Raw genomic sequence first — 19874 nt, 5'->3', positions numbered from 1 at the left:
TGCATTTCCTGGTTATCCCCTAATCCTCTTACACTGTGTAGAGTGTTCAATCTCAGGGAGGGCCTGGGAATCTGAGAGACACCACTGAGCCCCCTGGGCCTGGCTGACTCAACCTGAGGCTACTCTGTGTGTCTTCATTTTGCTCACCCTCCAGAGACCTCAAAAGGCAGCAGTGAGCTTGCTGAGAGGTCAGGAACCTCCATATTGGCCTAAGAGCAACTGTCCTTCTTACAGGTTAATCCACGGAGCTTGTAATTCTGATTGGTGAGACAGTCTGGAAGAGTGAAAGATGTCACCTCCCAAAGACAAGTGCTGTGCTAGTGGACACTGAGGAACTTCAGGGATCAAACCCTTCTACATTCTTCTCCACCCTCTCTTGTTCTTCCTTGAGATGTTTCCTGCAGATCTAAAAGATCCAGGCAATCCATGACATGGTTTTGAACATTTTCTCGACACTTTATTCATTGCCTGATAACTAAGACAGGGTAAAATGTATTTATTTATTTATTTATTTATTTATTTATTTATTTATTTATTTATTTATTTATTCATTCTTTCATTCATTCAATCATTCGTTATACATACGTACAGGGTAGCTGTATTTAGAAAGACCAGAGAGGGCATCAGATGTCATTAGAGACATTTGTGAGCCTCCATGTGTTTGCTGGGATTTGAACTCAGGACCTCTGGAAGAGCATTCAGTGCTCTTAGCCACTTACCAATCTTTCCATTTTCCAGGCTAACTTTTTTAGTTCCAATAATTTCTTCTTTATTCAGGTTACATCCTGATCCCAGTCACTCTCCCTCTTCCCTTCCCAGTCCCACCTTAAAATCCTTTCTACCATAATGCTCTCCCTTCTCTTAAGACAAGGGGAGAGTCCCTTGGGTACCACACCACCCCGGGACTTCTAGTCCCAGGTGGACCGAGCACATTCTGCCCCACAGATTTACAATCAGGCAGTCCGGGTATGGGGAACAGATCCAATGCAGGCAACACAGACAGACAGTCCTGGATCTACTTGTCAGATGACCCACATGGAGACCAACGGCAGATAGCTAACCCGGCTCTGGGGTTGGTTGCACAGGCTCTAGCATACTCCATGGTCCAAGGTATCTGACTGTAGGGGACTTCTTGTAGTGTTTTAACCCAACCAGTTTGCTTGGCACTCTCCCCCACTCTTCCACAAGACTTCCTGAGCTCCATCTGAGGATTGGCTGTGGCTTTCAACTGCTGAGTGAAGCCTCTGGAGACAGGTGTGCTACTTTTATCTGTCTGCAAGTAAATCAGAAAGAATATCATAAATAGCGTCAGAGGTTGTGTCTGTCACATGAGACAGATCTCACTTTGTGTCAGTCATTGATTGGTTGGTCCCTCAATATCTGCTTTACCTTTATCCCTGCACACTTATTGGCAAGACAGATTTCGAGTTGAAGGTTTTGTGAATGTATTGATGTCTCCTTCCTCTTCTAGAAGTCTTTCTTGTTACAGGAGGTGGCCATTTCATTTTCATGCTCTGGTAAGCCTGCAAGGGAGGCTTTGTGTTGGGTCCAGTAGTTAAAAGCAAGACCTGGGAAGAGGAACTGCAGAGTTGTAATCTAGGACTTCCTGCAGCAGCCAGCTCTGGGTCCTTGGAGCCTAGGCAGGCTTTGCAGTCATAGAGCTCCATCCACTGCCCAAGTCCCATCCTGACACCTTCTCCATCTCTATTACAGACCATTGTAATTCTGGCATAGTCGCTCTGTCCTGGGCCCGATAGGCCATCCTACCCTGGAAGAACAGAGAGTTCAAGGACGGCCAAATTGCACTTAAGCAAACTTGTTCTCAGACTGTGTGGTTGCTCTGTCTTAGCTCTCATAACACACTTTCCTCTACATTGCCTTAGGCTGTATCCTCCAAGCATCCCACCATGCATCAGCTCCATATCCTGACGAACCTACCTTAGGGTCCCTGATAATTCCAGATACATTAATGTTCTCCCAGGATGGACTGTGGGCTCTTGTATGGCTCACATTGATCCTAGAAGTCCTTGGGAGCCTCCATGCCATGGCATAGGATGTCTCTAAATCCGCACTGGCCTGAAGGATTCCATCTGGCACAGGATTCTCTCCCTATTGTTGAATTTTGGCACTTATGTTTTTCAGGAATGACTCTGCATGTGGTCAACACAAACTACCCTGGAAGACCAGAGAGTTCAAGGAGGGCCAACTTTCACTTAAGCAAACTTTTTCGCAGACTGTGTGGGTCCCATCAGCAGAGAGTAGCCTCCACATTGCAATGATGTGCAAACTTTTGCCTTTCAGCCATGATGGACTTTAGGATCTACCCTGAGGACCCTACACAAGCCACAGGTGGGTGATGGGTAAATTGGGCATGTTATTGGGTCAGGTCTTCAGTGCAGTGCCTTAAGCTGATAGCCTTTTGGGAGGGCATATGCGTCTCTATTAAATGAACTGGTTCCACTGTTGGCCTGGACTCTGCTGTGTCTGCCGCTCATGCTCTCCTCCAAGTCTCTAACTGTCCCTAACTCTCCTTGACTGGCTGGTCAATCAGTCTTCATTCTACTCTAGAGCCATTCTACAAACATAGATCCCAGACTGTCCTCTGCCGACGTTTAACAGGGCTGATGGTTTAGTGTCCTGGGTTCCCTATGGGGGTGCAAACTCAAGTTTCTTAGGTCCCTATGTGTCTGACAAAAAGCCTTTAGAACAAGGTAGATGTGAAGAAATCAGGAAATAAACTCCTGCAGTACTTCATGTCTACCACTGGAGGGCTCTACACTTTTCTGGTCCTGGTGTGCTACTCAGCAAACCCTCTCACTGGAAGGCTCTGTGCCTGAAGCAGAGAACCTCTGCTAAACACAATGTTACCAAGAAACTGGCTGTATCTTCAGGGCAGCCTGTAGAAGATTCTCCACGACCTTGAGGACCCAGTTGGGAAAACTTAGGTAGGCAGGGTGTGGGAGCCACCAGGGCTGTATGGAGACCTTACCCAGAATTTAATCTCCAGCTGTGCATTCCGATTAACATGACCCACACTCCTATGAAGGTCTCTGGGTGGCTCCTGTATGAGTTGGGGGAGGGGGGAGGACAAGGAAGCTGGGTCAAGACAGAAGCACTGTCCTTACTCACTGCGTCTGGGCTTGTTCCTGCCCTAACTGTGAAGCAGGAAACAAACACCCACTCCTCATGGGACTGTCCGTGATGAGGCCAGCTGAGGATCTGAACTGTCAGCAAGAAAGACAGGAGCTGTATGTGCCACAAACCAGAGCACAGTGTCCCGCATAAGCCCATCTCTCAAATGATGCCATCTCCTCCCCAGAGTGGCTCCAGTCTGGGTTAGGAGTGGGTCATGTATTCTGAGCTCTCTGCTACTCCTGCAAACACAGCAATGGTGCCTTCTCATGCTCATCTATACTGAGCCTAGGGAGCAGCCAGAGGTCATACTCATGGGAATTCAGACTCAGTTCAATCTGCTATCCTGTAGCCCATGAGTCTGGACTCAACTTTACTGGTCAAGGCCAGTGGTTTATTTCCTGTACAAGACTTTGAGAATGTTAGTGACACATTGTATGCCCTTGGCTGGCCTTCACTCTAATAGCCCTGAGTGACCATTCCAGCGTGCACCCAGGGATTCAGATCAGCATTGGCCAGATCAGGCTCTTTGCTACCTGTTCCTATAGCTCACCTCCACTGTAGTTCATGTGTCCTGGCTGCTGCAGCTGCTCCAGAACCTACCAGATGTCTTCCCACAGAATCCTGTAGTCCCTGTGGGCTCATCCACAGACATCTCACACTCTCCCTGCTGGGAGTTAGGCTGGATGCCTGCTGTGTGGGAGCTGCCTTGCCTTGTGGAGCAGAGTCAGAAGCAGTGGAGGAGATGTTGTCTGCTGCTCTTAATGTCCTCAGTGTCCAGGGCTTGCCTGTGGTGTGGTTGTGGTCCAGCTCCAGTTAATCACTGATATAAGTTCATCCCATAGAAGCTGCGTACCCCATGAGGCACAGGGAGGACCATAACTGAGGGGGAACCATGCAATCCAGGACCCTGTTGGTATCAGGGAATATTCCAGGACCCCTCTCACGCAGGATGCAAGGCTAGGAGCTCTGTGTGCCCTAACACAGGGGCATGGGACCGTGACTCCCATGAAATGCTCCTTCATACCTATTACATCATCAGCTTTGAGAAGGTCTTCCTCAGTAAGAACATTCCACACTGCTTGCCTCTGCCATCTTGCTCTCTTTTCCCGGGCTGCATGCCCTTAGGAACATTGACATGTCTTCTATGAAAATTAATATTCTGTTAAATCATTTTGATAAACAGTTCTCAGCATGATATCTGTGTCCAGAAGTAGTCATCAGCAATTCTCACGGGGACAGGGAATCAAAATATTCCCCCTGCTCTTCGTCCTCCTCTTTCTCCTCCTCTTCCTTCTCTTCCTCCTCCTCCTCTTCTTTCTCCTCCTCTCTTCATCTTCCTCCTCCTCCTCCTCCTACCCTCCTCGTTCTCCTCCTCCTGCTGCTGCTGTGCCTAATGCTGCTTCTGCTATTGTTGCTACTCCTGTTGCTGCTGTAGTTTCTGCTGGTGTCTTTTCCATTGCCATGTGTCTGAAATCACCTACTGTTTATACTGAGGACATGAAAGAATTTCCAGATGACACTGTGAAATAGACAAGACAATTTATTCCAAGCAAAAAAGACAGTGAGGTAGAATTCTTAGCTTACCATTTGGGGCTTTGATTTGCCTTACTATATTATAACTTCTTTTTTCTACTTCTCAGTGGAGGTCTTTGAAAGAAACCATTTAGAACTACAACCTATAAAATTCAATAGATCACTAGGTCTTAGGAACAAAAAAAACCAGTATGCAAAATAATATGCATGCATGCAGGATTCTGACCATCAACTATAACCCACAAACTAGGTTGTTGATACTTATTCAATGACAAACCTTGTTAATTAGTTTTGAGGCTTAATGGAATGGGATGTTACATTTGAAAAAATAAGACTCTGCTCTGCAGCACTTGTGATTGATGACCACATGTGAAAAGATCAGTAGCCCCTGGAGGAGTCCATGAGCCCATGAACCTCTTGTCCTCACCCTGTGGGTGCTATTGGCCTAAGGGGGAGCTGGAGTCCATCTGAAGGGATGTGCCAACTAGAAAACTCTGTAGAGTGTGGAACTCATCAATCCTATTGGGTCCCTGCTGGGAAGAGGAGAAATCAAGAAGAGGGAGAAGGCTTGGTGTTGGGGAAACCTCATAAAGATCTTAGAGCAGATACAAGGTAAGAATTGTGGGGAAATTGGAAACCAGAGACAGAGGAAGGACCAGCATAGAGCAAACTGAAAAGGACAAAGCACAAAGGTACCTGGGCTATGCCTGCTGCTTGTTCTCTGGACTCTCCCTGTGGCTCATTTCTGGGGGGAGATTCTGTTCTGCCCCAGGCGAGGTTTCTTTCTCCTTGGCATGCAGCAACACAGCTTTATCAGGGCATTTGCTATATTCCTGGTCCACCCCTTAAAACCTCTGTGCCGGACCCTGCTGGGGATGGGCTTATCCTCAAGTGGGGCTCTGTTGGAGAGTGGGTTGTCTTCTTTGATTTCCTTATTGCTACTCTTCTCAGTGAAGATGCTTGTTGTTTGAATGCATGGGACACTCACGGCACATTTGTGATAGTGGTCCTGTGTAGGTGTCATCGGTAGAGGCCTGAGACGACCAGCCACAGTGGATCTTTTGCCTCCTTTTGGATGAGCATTCTGGCCATAGTGAGATACGTGACCATGGGAGGATGACACCCGCAAGGTGCCAAGGACTGGCAGGCTTCCACTCCTCTTTGGTTCTAATCTAAAAGCAGCAGCAGGATCAAGGCTAGGGAATGGTGCTGCAAGGGAACTCACTTGCTGTGCCTGGGCTGTGCAGCCATCCCCCTGGAGAGCCTGCTTTTGTAGAAAGAAATAAGTTGCCATTTCCTCATTATATTTTCTTTGTTTTAAAGAGTGTTTTACTACAGAGGCTTGGAATCCAATGCTTTTCATGGCATCCAAAATGGCCGGGTCTGGTGTGAGGGGAAGCATTTCTTCATAGGGACCTATCAATCCGTTCCAGTGTTCTTTGAACCAAGGGTGTTTCATCGCCTTTCTTGCTGTTGGTCTAAAGTTGAGATTTACCCTCAGTAATTTACTAAGGAGGTCCTCCAGTTCTTTTGAAACCCCACAGGGAGCAGGATATACCCCTGCCACTACTTGTCTTTGCAGTTCTTGGATGATCACTGAATCAAATGGGAGCTTTCCCACTACCATACAGTACAAGACCACTCCTATAATCCACATATCATTCTTCGGCCCGTCATACCGATGGCCAAGGAGGAGTTCAGGGGAACCAAAGGAGTACGTGCCGCAGTGGTGGTTTAGCATTTTTCCAGGTTGAAATTGGGTGCTAAGCCCAAAGTCGATGACTTTGACCTTTTTGTTTTTATCAATCATTATATTGTCCAGTTTGAGGTCTCGGTGAACAATCCCCTTTCCATGGCAGTAGCTCACTGCTGACAATATCTGTTCAAATATTTGCCGGGCCTCATCCTCCTCTATGTGCCCTGACTCTCTGATGTACTGGTAGAGTTCTTGGCCTTCCACCAGCTCCATTATGAGGTATATTCTCGTTTCCTTTTCAATAACTTGTATGAGAGACACTATGTTGGGGTGGTTGATCTTTCTCATTATGTTTGCTTCCATCATGGCTGGCTGGAACCACTGCTTGTCCTTTCGCAGAACTTTGACAGCCACCGGGGTTCCTGTGAGCTGGTGGTGGGCCAGGAGGACTTTGGCGTTGCCCCCTTGCCCAATTGTCCCCAATACTTGGTATTGGGAATGGAAGTTGCCCTCTTCAGAGATACTGGGCTCGGGTGTAGGGGTTGGTAACTCCTCCTCAGTCTCTGTAGGCATTTTATCAGTACTAATGCTACCTAAAAATAACAAAAATGGAATCAAATAATGAAAAAGATGGAGCAATATAGGAGCTAAAATTACACTGGTGGTACCTAAAAGAAACAAACAAAAGAAAAAGAAAAAAAACAAACAAAGACAAAGTAAAAACTAGACTAGAAAAATAGAGCAAAATTATGAAAAAGTTAAGGGGAAAATATGAAGAGTCATAAGTAAAAGCCACCCAAATAACCAACCCCAAAAGAGAAAGCCAAGAGCACACACATACTAAATGCAATGATGAAAATAAAAATCGTCATACTACAATAGGATTGAGCGGCCAAAGATGGTCAAAACTATGAATAGATGTTCATTGAAGAAAAAAAAAAACAGATGAAAGAAACGAGAGGAGAAAGAATTAGTATAAGACAAAACAAACAAATACAAAAAGCCAACACTTAAGGGAAAACTCCATTGAATTTCAGGACCTAGTGATCCACAAAAATCCACAACTCTCCAGAGCAAAATACTGAAAATTAAAATTAACCAACCACAAGGAATAAGGCAGTTAAATATCAGTGAACAGTAAACCTTAAACAAAGGCCGAAGAGTCAAAGTGTCACAAAGGGCAAATTTGTATCAAGTCTAAGCCAATGATTGCTTGTACTCAATAAATAGAGAAACAGGAATAATGTAAAAGGATGAAACCGCAGGACATTGAAAATGGAGATAGCCAGACCCGGTGAGAGAGTGACCCAACCGCCTGGTCAGGTGGGCACTCCTGAGGCTGCAGAGCAGAAGAGACCACCAACACTGCTCACCCCTGCCCACATCCCTGGCCCAAGAGGAAACTGTATAAGGCCTCTGGGCTCCCGTGGGGGAGGGCCCAGGAGCAGCAGGACACGTGCCAGAGACACCGCCGGACCCTGAATGAAACAGACCGGATAAACAGTTCTCTGCACCCAAATCCCGTGGGAGGGAGAGCTAAACCTTCAGAGAGGCAGACAAGCCTGGGAAACCAGAAGAGACTGCTCCCTGCACACACACCTCGGACGCCAGAGGAAAAAGCCACAGACCATCTGGAACCCTGGTGCACTGAAGCCCCCGGAAGGGGTGGCACAGGTCTTCCTGGTTGCTGCCGCTGCAGAGAGCCCCTGGGCAGCACCCCACGAGCGAACCTGAGACTCGGGACCACAGCTAAGACCAAATTTTCTGCTGCAAGAAAGCTGCCTGGTGAACTCAAGACACAGGCCCACAGGAACAGCTGAAGACCTGTAGAGAGGAGAAACTACACGCCCGAAAGCAGAACACTCTGTCCCCATAACTGACTGAAAGAGAGGAAAACAGGTCTACAGCACTCCTGACACACAGGCTTATAGGACAGTCCAGCCACTGTCAGAAATAGCAGAACAAAGTAACACTAGAGATAATCTGATGGCGAGAGGCAAGCGCAGGAATCCAAGCAACAGAAACCAAGACTACATGCCATCATCGGAGCCCAATTCTCCCACCAAAACAAACATGGAATATCCAAACACACCAGAAAAGCAAGATCTAGTTTCAAAATCATATTTGATCATGATGCTGGAGGACTTCAAGAAAGACATGAAGAACTCCCTTAGAGAACAAGTAGAAGCCTACAGAGAGGAATTGCAAAAATGCCTGAAAGAATCGCAAAAATCCCTGAAAGAATTCCAGGAAAACATAAATAAACAAGTAGAAGACAATAGAGAGGAGATACAAAAATCCCTGAAAGAATTCCAGGAAAACATAAATAAACAAGTAGAAGCCCATAGAGAGGAGACACAAAAATCCCTGAAAGAATCCAGGAAAACACAATCAAACAGTTGAAGGAATTAAAAATGGAAATAGAAGCAATCAAGAAAGAACACATGGAAACAACCCTGGATATAGAAAACCAAAAGAAGAGACAAGGAGCTGTAGATACAAGCTTCACCAACAGAATACAAGAGATGGAAGAGAGAATCTCAGGAGCAGAAGATTCCATAGAAATCATTGACTCAACTGTCAAAGATAATGTAAAGCGGAAAAAGCTACTGGTCCAAAACATACAGGAAATCCAGGACTCAATGAGAAGATCAAACCTAAGGATAATAGGTATAGAAGAGAGTGAAGACTACCAGCTCAAAGGACCAGTAAATATCTTCAACAAAATCATAGAAGAAAACTTCCCTAACCTAAAAAAAGAGATACCCATAGACATACAAGAAGCCTACAGAACTCCAAACAGATTGGACCAGAAAAGAAACACCTCCCGTCACATAATTGTCAAAACACCAAACGCACAAAATAAAGAAAGAATATTAAAAGCAGTAAGGGAAAAAGGTCAAGTAACATATAAAGGGAGACCTATCAGAATCACACCAGACTTCTCGCCAGAAACTATGAAGGCCAGAAGATCCTGGACTGATGTTATACAGACCCTAAGAGAACACAAATGCCAGCCCAGGTTACTGTATCCAGCAAAACTCTCAATTAACATTGATGGAGAAACCAAGATATTCCATGACAAAACCAAATTTACACAATATCTTTCTACAAATCCAGCACTACAAAGGATAATAAATGGTAAAGCCCAACATAAGGAGGCAAGCTATACCCTAGAAGAAGCAAGAAACTAATCGTCTTGGCAACAAAACAAAGAGAATGAAAGCACACAAACATAACCTCACATCCAAATATGAATATAACGGGAAGCAATAATCACTATTCCTTAATATCTCTCAATATCAATGGCCTCAACTCCCCAATAAAAAGACATAGATTAACAAACTGGATACGCAACGAGGACCCTGCATTCTGCTGCCTACAGGAAACACACCTCAGAGACAAAGACAGACACTACCTCAGAGTGAAAGGCTGGAAAACAACTTTCCAAGCAAATGGTCAGAAGAAGCAAGCTGGAGTAGCCATTCTAATATCAAATAAAATCAATTTCCAACTAAAAGTCATCAAAAAAGATAAGGAAGGACACTTCATATTCATCAAAGGAAAAATCAACCAAGATGAACTCTCAATCCTAAATATCTGGGCCCCAAATACAAGGGCACCTACATACGTAAAAGAAACCTTACTAAAGCTCAAAACACACATTGCACCTCACACAATAAAAGTGGGAGATTTGAACACCCCACTCTCATCAATGGACAAATCATGGAAACAGAAATTAAACAGTGATGTAGACAGACTAAGAAAAGTCATGAGCCAAATGGACTTAACGGATATTTATAGAACATTCTATGCTAAAGCAAAAGGATATACCTTCTTCTCAGCTCCTCATGGTACTTTCTCCAAAATTGACCATATAATTGGTCAAAAAACGGGCCTCAACAGGTACAGAAAGATAGAAATAATCCCATGTGTGCTATCGGACCACCACGGCCTAAAACTGGTCTTCAATAACAATAAGGGAAGAATGCCCACATATACATGGAAATTGAACAATGCTCTACTCAATGATAACCTGGTCAAGGAAGAAATAAAGAAAGAAATTAAAAACTTTTTAGAATTTAATGAAAATGAAGATACAACATACTCAAACTTATGGGACACAATGAAAACTGTGCTAAGAGGAAAACTCATAGCGCTGAGTGCCTGCAGAAAGAAACAGGAAAGAGCATATGTCAGCAGCTTGACAGCACACCTAAAAGCTCTAGAACAAAAAGAAGCAAATACACCCAGGAGGAGTAGAAGGCAGGAAATAATCAAGCTCAGAGCTGAAATCAACCAAGTAGAAACAAAAAGGACCATAGAAAGAATCAACAGAACCAAAAATTGGTTCTTTGAGAAAATCAACAAGATAGATAAACCCTTAGCCAGACTAACGAGAGGACACAGAGAGTGTGTCCAAATTAACAAAATCAGAAATGAAAAGGGAGACATAACTACAGATTCGGAGGAAATTCTAAAAATCATCAGATCTTACTATAAAAACCTATATTCAACAAAATTTGAAAATCTTCAGGAAATGGACAATTTCCTAGACAGATACCAGGTATCGAGGTTAAATCAGGAACAGATAAACCAGTTAAACAACCCCATAACTCCTAAGGAAATAGAAGCAGTCATTAAAGGTCTCCCAACCAAAAAGAGCCCAGGTCCAGACGGGTTTAGTGCAGAATTCTATCAAACCTTCATAGAAGACCTCATACCAATATTATCCAAATTTGATAATTCCACAAAATTGAAACAGATGGAGCCCTACCGAATTCCTTCTACGAAGCCACAATTACTCTTATACCTAAACCACACAAAGACACAACAAAGAAAGAGAACTTCAGACCAATTTCCCTTATGAATATCGACGCAAAAATACTCAATAAAATTCTGGCAAACCGAATTCAAGAGCACATCAAAACAATCATCCACCATGATCAAGTAGGCTTCATCCCAGGCATGCAGGGATGGTTTAATATACGGAAAACCATCAACGTGATCCATCATATAAACAAACTGAAAGAACAGAACCACATGATCATTTCATTACATGCTGAGAAAGCATTTGACAAAATTCAACACCCCTTCATGATAAAAGTCCTGGAAAGAATAGGAATTCAAGGCCCATACCTAAACATAGTAAAAGCCATATACAGCAAACCAGTTGCTAACATTAAACTAAATGGAGAGAAACTTGAAGCAATCCCACTAAAATCAGGTACTAGACAAGGCTGCCCACTCTCTCCCTACTTATTCAATATAGTTCTTGAAGTTCTAGCCAGAGCAATCAGACAACAAAAGGAGATCAAAGGGATACAGATCGGAAAAGAAGAGGTCAAAATATAACTATTTGCAGATGACATGATAGTATATCTAAGTGATCCCAAAAGTTCCACCAGAGAACTACTAAAGCTGATAAACAACTTCAGCAAAGTGGCTGGGTATAAAATTAACTCAAATAAATCAGTTGCCTTCCTCTATACAAAAGAGAAACAAGCCGAGAAAGAAATTAGGGAAACGACACCCTTCATAATAGACCCAAATAATATAAAGTACCTCGGTGTGACTTTAACCAAGCAAGTAAAAGATCTGTACAATAAGAACTTCAAGACACTGAGGAAAGAAATTGAAGAAGACCTCAGAAGATGGAAAGATCTCCCATGCTCATGGATTGGCAGGATTAATATAGTAAAAATGGCCATTTTACCAAAAGCAATCTACAGATTCAATGCAATCCCCATCAAAATACCAATCCAATTCTTCAAAGAGTTAAACAGAACAATTTGCAAATTCATCTGGAATAACAAAAAACCCAGGATAGCTAAAGCTATCCTCAACAATAAAAGAACTTCAGGGGGAATCACTATCCCTGAACTCAAGCAGTATTACAGAGCAATAGTGATAAAAACTGCATGGTATTGGTACAGAGACAGACAGATAGACCAATGGAATAGAATTGAAGACCCAGAAATGAACCCACACACCTATGGTCACTTGATCTTTGACAAAGGAGCCAAAACCATCCAATGGAAAAAAGATAGCATTTTCAGCAAATGGTGCTGGTTCAACTGGAGGGCAACATGTAGAAGAATGCAGATCGATCCATGCTTATCACCCTGTACAAAGCTTAAGTCCAAGTGGATCAAGGACCTCCACATCAAACCAGACACACTCAAACTAATAGAAGAAAAACTAGGGAAGCATCTGGAACACATGGGCACTGGAAAAAATTTCCTGAACAAAACACCAATGGCTCATGCTCTAAGATCAAGAATCGACAAATGGGATCTCATAAAACTGCAAAGCTTCTGTAAGGCAAAGGACACTGTGGTTAGGACAAAACGGCAACCAACAGATTGGGAAAAGATCTTTACCAATCCTACAACAGATAGAGGCCTTATATCCAAAATATACAAAGAACTCAAGAAATTAGACCGCAGGGAAACAAATAACCCTATTAAAAATGGGGTTCAGAGCTAAACAAAGAATTCACAGCTGAGGAATGCCGAATGGCTGAGAAACACCTAAAGAAATGTTCAACATCTTTAGTCATAAGGGAAATGCAAATCAAAACAACCCTGAGATTTCACCTCACACCAGTGCGATTGGCTAAGATCAAAAACTCAGGTGACAGCAGATGCTGGCGAGGATGTGGAGAAAGAGGAACACTCCTCCATTGTTGGTGGGATTGCAGACTGGTAAAACCATTCTGGAAATCAGTCTGGAGGTTCCTCAGAAAATTGGACATTGAACTGCCTGAGGATCCAGCTATACCTCTCTTGGGCATATACCCAAAAGAAGCCTCAAATATAAAAGAGACACGTGCTCCACTATGTTCATCGCAGCCTTATTTATAATAGCCAGAAGCTGGAAAGAACCCAGATGCCCTTCAACAGAGGAATGGATACAGAAAATGTGGTACATCTACACAATGGAATATTACTCAGCTATCAAAAACAACGAGTTTATGCAATTCGTAGGCAAATGGTTGGAACTGGAAAATATCATCCTGAGTGAGCTATCCCAATCACAGAAAGACATACATGGTATGCACTCATTGATAAGTGGCTATTAGCCCAAATGCTTGAATTACCCTAGATCCCTAGAACAAACGAAACTCAAGACGGATGATCAAAATGTGAATGCTTCACTCCTTCTTTAAATGAGGAAAAAGAATACCCTTGGCAGGGAAGGGAGAGGCAAAGATTAAAACAGAGACTGAAGGAACACACATTCAGAGCCTGCCCCACATGTGGCCCATACATATACAGCCACCCAATTAGACAAGATGGATGAAGCAAAGAAGTGCAGACCGACAGGAGCCGGATGTAGATCGCTCCTGAGAGACACAGCCAGAATACAGCAAATATAGAGGCGAATGCCAGCAGCAAACCACTGAACTGAGAATAGGTCCCCTATTGAAGGAATCAGAGAAAGAACTGGAAGAGCTTGAAGGGGCTCGAGACCCCAAAAGTACAACAATGCCAAGCAACCAGAGCTTCCAGGGACTAAGCCACTACCTAAAGACTATACATGGACTGACCCTGGACTCTGACCCCATAGGTAGCAATGAATATCCTAGTAAGAGCACCAGTGGAAGGGGAAGCCCTGGGTCCTGCTAAGACTGAACCCCCAGTGAACTAGTCTATGGGGGGAGGGCGGCAATGGGGGGAGGTTTGGGAGGGGAACACCCATAAGGAAGGGGAGGGGGGAGGGGAATGTTTGCCCGGAAACCGGGAAAGGGAATAACACTCGAAATGTATATAAGAAATACTCAAGTTAATAAAAAAAAAAAAAGAAAATGGAGATAGAGTTAATCATCCGAATGCAGAACCGTAAATAATCAAAGCAGTAATATAGCATGTAAGAACATAAAAACCACTAAAAAATGAAACCAGCAATCCATAATAAATAAATAAATAAATAAAACAAAAAACAAAACCCCAATAAGGAAATAGCCAGTGGCGTGGCAATATGTGACCTAATTCTTTCTCTTGAAGTCATCCAAAAATCAATCAATCAAGAAATAGGCAGCCAGCCATCTACATAGGCCTTTAAACTGATATTATGCGGTTGGCATACCAAATGCCTGGGAGCGACTGGTCAGCCAGCCCAGATACTTGGGCAGCTGCAGGCCAGTGAGAGAGCCTGTCTTGAAAATAAGGTTGAGAACCTACCTCAGGAACAGCAGCCGGGGTGACTTCTGGCCTCTACACTCTCTTGCACTGAGGTGCAGGTAATATAGATACAAGGGGCAAAAGGGGATGGGCACGTGCACACACAGACACACACACACACACACACACACACACACACATACACACACAGGCACTCACACAGGCACAGGCACACACACAGGCACACACACAGAACTACACAGAAGTGAACTTATACTCACACAAACTCTTACAAACACCCAGATTCACACAAAACACGCATACTTACACACAAGCAAAGCTGGAAAAACACATGTCAGACACATACACACATACACACAGGGATACACATACGCACAAGAAGACATACACACATACAAACACATACACACATACAAACCTGTAAACTCACACACTCCTACATATACTGACAAACACAGGCAAAAGTGTACACGCACTCACACACAGGCCAATCTGTCAACACAAACTCTCTTACACACACTGATACATACACATATACACAGTACAGTAAAATTCGACACAACCACACACAGCTCACTAGATACAACCAAGTCGCAGAGGGCTCCACTCCACACCTCCTCTCAAAGCACTCAAAGAATTCCAGGCCTGGCAACAGCTTAATATGTGTTTGCTGGGCCGCCTCACAATCGCTCCTCATGAGGTCACAATAGGACCTGTCAAGACATGGTTGGGAAGGACTCTGAGACTGTGGCTTCTATGGGCTATGGAAAGACTTTAGGCTGTTAGAAATAAAACCCTGTAAGATGTTTAGCTGTCCATAGTTCTCTGTTTTGAATGTTTACTCTGCATCCTGCTTTAAAGTCCTCATGTATACACTCAGGGTGTCACGTTATCTTTGAATTCTGAAGGATTAGCCTCAAACTGATGGTATAGTTTTCTTTTTTTAAAGACAAAGCTGTTTCTAAACTGACCCATCAAGAGGACACTGTTCTCATAAGTCCTCAGAAAGGCTCTAGGTTATCATCAAACACCAGAGACAAAGCTGCAGGACTAGGCAGAGACTTGAGTTTGAATCCCCCAAACGCCAAATGGATGCATCAGCAAAGCTCATAAGCTTTCTCTGTGGAGAAGTTAACATGGACCAACAGATTAGAGGGCCAGAGCCCCAACCCATGCTGGGTGGACACTCTCCTCTGACATCCAACACAGAGATCTTTGTACAGAGATCAGGAGAAGGCTTCTCTGAATAGCTGTGCAGAGCACCTCAGGCTCAGGGACTCAGGACTGACACCCATAGAATGCTGTAGTGGAACCCTTTGTGATTCAAGGGCTCATCTGCCTGGGTCCCTGAGCCTCTAGAGATGATCCCTGGACTGGGCTGTGGCTGCTTATGGGCTCAGACAGGGAGGTGCCAGGGGGTTTGCCCTTGGCTCCTGGGAGTAGAGCAGTTTTTCTTGCCCTGTCCCTGCTTTTTGAACTTTTCTTTCCTTGGGAAAATGGAAGGACTGGAAGAAGTCTGGCTATGGAGAGTGAGGCTGGCTGGGAAACTGCTCGCTGTTCTCCATTGTCATACTGCTGGGGGTTTGGAGTTGTTGGCAGGTTAGCCTCTCCACCATTCCAATCTGCTTCTCTCCATTTAATCCATGCATCTCTGTCTCTTCGTTTCGTGACATGGTTGCACAAGTCCTACCTGTAGCTGCCACTCCAGGGCATAAGTCCCTCAGTGAGTGAATTCCAGATGGTTCTGTCTAGAGAGAAATTGTACAGGGTCGTTGCTCAGTATGTAGGAACATGGAAGAGGATACTGCACGGGAACCACACACATTTCATATAACATCAATCCACATACTCTGGTACTCATCGGTTCTATTTACACCTTTCGCGATTACTGCTATTCACTGTACTGTGAAGTGTGAATTTTTATTATGTTTCACTTCTGCAAAGGAAGAGACAGTGTTTAGCACTGGAGATCCAAAGGCCTAGCTGGAAGGGAGGCCTTGACACACAGGTGTGCTCCTGGGAAATAGCTCTTTCATAAAACACCCAGTTGAATCCCATGATGTATGGATTGCTCTATGCCCTATCTAGGGTTGACCTCAGTGTATATATATATTAACTTGAGTAATTTTTATATACATTTCCAGTATTCCCTTTCCCAGTTTCCGTGCAAACATCCCCTTCCCTCCTCCCATCCTGCCCCCCTTGTCGCCCTCCTCCCAACAATCTAGTTCACTGGGGGTTCAGTCTTAGCAGGACCCAGGGCTTCCCCTTCCAATGGTGCTCTTACTAGGATATTCATTTTCCATGTTCCCTTCCCCAGCTTCCAGACTTTAGATGACTGGATGCCCTGACTGATTTTTACACAGGATAAAAGTCGGCTACATTTGTGTTTGATTATTAACAGTGCCTCTGGAACTAAACTCAGATCATCAGCTATTCCTTTCACCTCTGAACCATCTCAAAAGCTCACACTATATATTCTGTTCTGTCCTCAGTGTACCATGTATTGCTATAATCACCAGCATTGTTAAAGCAAGCCAAAGGAGATTTATAAAATCTTCAGATTTTGAAATTTACATTCACACATAGCTTGTGCTACACATCATTAATCCCCCTTTCATGAGAGAGAAGGTCTCTTTACTGTCCAAACCACCCTTGTGTACAGGGTGAGTTTTAGGACAGCTTCAGTTTGTGGTAACACTCTGTCTCAAATTAAGCACACAACAGCAACAACCCAACCACACTCACACAGAAACACATGCATGGAACACACACACACACACACACACACACACACACACACACACACACACACACACTCGAGCACTTTCCAGTTGCTACCCTTCCCATTCCTCAAGTGAGCATTCAGTGTAACTGTACTTTAATCTCACCTACCTCAGTCCTTCCAGTCTGTAGGCTTCTCTTAAACCCTCAGGAATTGGCAACTGACATCAGGCCGGTTTCTGCTTGCGGTTGGGGAAATTGGGTTGTGTTGCTTTGTTAATCTGTACTCCCTCATCCATCTTCCCCAGGCCCTGAGAAGATTCCATTAACCTCCTTCAGAGTACTTCAGTGTTTTTAAGTCATACTCAACAAAGTAAGAAACCATTTGGTTTGATTGCAGCATTTAGGATTGTGTTGAGTAGGTACCAGCAGAATGTACACTGTTTATGAAGTAGGTCTGTGAGTAAGGGCTAGGTGTAATTTTATCTGCTGAGTGAGTGAGTGTTTGCTCCATATCGTTACCCATTTTGGCTTCTTTGGTATTTTTATTCCTATAGACTAAACGGTTTGAGTTTGTGTTGGCTTCTTCTCTGATTTCAGTATCCAGCACCTCTGGACTTATCCTATAAGTATTACCAGATTAACAGGGCTGTTGATTTTCCATGGAGATGCTTGTTTACATTTTTACTTAATCCACATCTTATGTTCAAGAGGAGGGAGAGCAGCTTGCTGGCTTTGCAGCAACACACATTGACCCAGAGTGAAGGTTCTCTCTGTTACTGATTCAAATTCCTGAATCATCATGACATTTTGCATGAGCTATCCTCCACTGTCTTGGGCATTTGAGTACTCCTTTCCCAGTTGGTGACTCTGTTTGGGAAGACTCAGGAGGTGTGCCCTTGCTGGAGAAAGAATGCCAGTGGGGCTGGGATTTGAGGTTTTAGTGCTCTGCACCACTCCCTGTGCACTCTCTGCTTTGTACTTGTGATTCCAGATGTGAGTCCTCTGCTTCCTGCTCCTTCCACCGTGCCCTGTAGTCATGGAACTTAACCTATGGTAACAGGTGGTCTGTGAAATAGGATCACTAATCGCCTACATGTTTTATAGTTTGCTGTGCTCATGGCATTTCTGTCACAGAAATACAAAGGTAACTAATGCAGAAGGGGATGTAATAGAGCTGTGTGATACCTGACCATGCCAGTTTGTGCTTGTTACTTGTTTTGGAAAATATGCAAGAATTCAGAACTTTGAACTAGAAGTGGCCCAGTGCTCTAAGAAGAGTTTAATGGGGTATACTGGCAGGAGCTTGGGAGTCAGGAGTGCCAAGACCTGTCCAGAATGTGGAAGCCCAGGACAAGGGGATTCAGAAGGCAATAATATTTGTAACTGGCCTGGTATAATTTGTATGATGCTTTTACAAAAATGTGGCTTCCTTCAGCCCACATCCTAAAAACCTACCTGAGGCTAAATTAAAAAGTAATAAACAAATTTCTTCGATGAAAATTTGAAGAGAGCCCAGTATGGCCTCTGTTATACTGAGGTTATAGGACTTCAATGAAAAAGAGCAAATGGGGCAAATAGAAATGCAAAATGTATAGTTTACAGAGAAAAAGACACTGGGAAGATTAATATTATAGCCAATGCCTAGGCCAGAAGAGAGCCTGCAATTACTTAGGACATTAGAACATTAATAAGAGGCCATGTCTCCTCAGGTGATGACATCACTCAATTAACCTCGTAATCTGTGGTAGAAAGTGACTTACTTAGGGTTTTCCTGCTATTAACAGACACCATGACCAATGCAAATCTTATAAGAAGAACACTGCTTTGGGTTTGGCTTACAAGTTCAGCAGTTTGGTTCATTATCATCAAGGTGGGAGCATGGCAGCATCTAGGCAGACATGGTACAGGAGGAGCTGGGTGTTCTACATCATCATCTGAAGGCCGCTACTAGAAAACTGATTTTCATGCAGCTAGGACAAGGAACATAAGGGTCACATCAACAGTGACACACTTCCTCAATCAAGGCTACACCTATGCAATGAGGGCTCATCTGCAAATAGTCCCACTCCCTGGGCTGAGCATATTCAAATCAACACAGGAACATTAGGCATTTTCAGTTCCTGAAATCACCTGTGATCAGAAGCTGCTGCTACTGTGGGTCATGGGGCCCAGGGCTTTCCAGAAATCAGGCATCTTCTCATGTACTCTCATCAGTCACTGGGAGTAAGGAAGCTCAGCAAAGGACTGCTGTGTGGGCTGAGAAAACTGAGAAAGTTTGCTTGGGAAGGTGTGTCAATCTTCATCTCCACATGGAGATAGCATGGGGGTTACCTGACCTTACCTGACCAGTTTCCATGTTTGATACCCCTGGATCATATTCATTGTCAGGTAGGAAAGTGTTATTTGGCACCCAATGTCATGTTGTGCTTATCATGTACCCAAAGTTGATAGATGACTTAAGAATGTAGGCTTGAAAGGTATCCAGTTTCTAATCTGGGAAGGAGAACAGCAGGCCTTAGAGGAACAGGCCTCATGTGCAGAGGGATGTACCATCTGTACATGGTTGGGAGAAGCTCACAGAAGGTTAGTCAAACTTGTCTATCCAGTAGAGGTTAGTTAACTGTGAAACTATCACT

The 19874-nt window shown here is 44.0% G+C and overlaps 1 protein-coding gene and 1 pseudogene across 1 annotated transcript; both read right to left on the bottom strand.

Moving 5' to 3' along the window:
* Positions 1–19874, bottom strand: part of LOC134485036 (sperm motility kinase Y-like) — a 319058-nt pseudogene that overhangs the window by 13965 nt on the left and 285219 nt on the right.
* On the bottom strand, positions 502–15165 carry LOC134485035 (sperm motility kinase Y-like). The gene is made up of 5 exons (XM_063280854.1): positions 14551–15165; positions 5365–6957; positions 3686–4654; positions 1390–3224; positions 502–1273 (listed from the first exon to the last, which is right to left on the bottom strand). Exon 2 carries the CDS (start codon positions 6935–6937, stop codon positions 5408–5410), a length of 1530 nt encoding a protein of 509 aa, XP_063136924.1. The 5' UTR covers positions 6938–6957; positions 14551–15165; the 3' UTR covers positions 502–1273; positions 1390–3224; positions 3686–4654; positions 5365–5407.

Source organism: Rattus norvegicus, chromosome 1 (genome assembly GCF_036323735.1).
Source record: "Rattus norvegicus strain BN/NHsdMcwi chromosome 1, GRCr8, whole genome shotgun sequence".
NCBI classification, from domain to species: domain Eukaryota; kingdom Metazoa; phylum Chordata; class Mammalia; order Rodentia; family Muridae; genus Rattus; species Rattus norvegicus.
The sequence above is the reverse complement of the archived record's forward strand: the minus strand, read 5'-3'. Positions and strand labels throughout refer to the sequence as shown.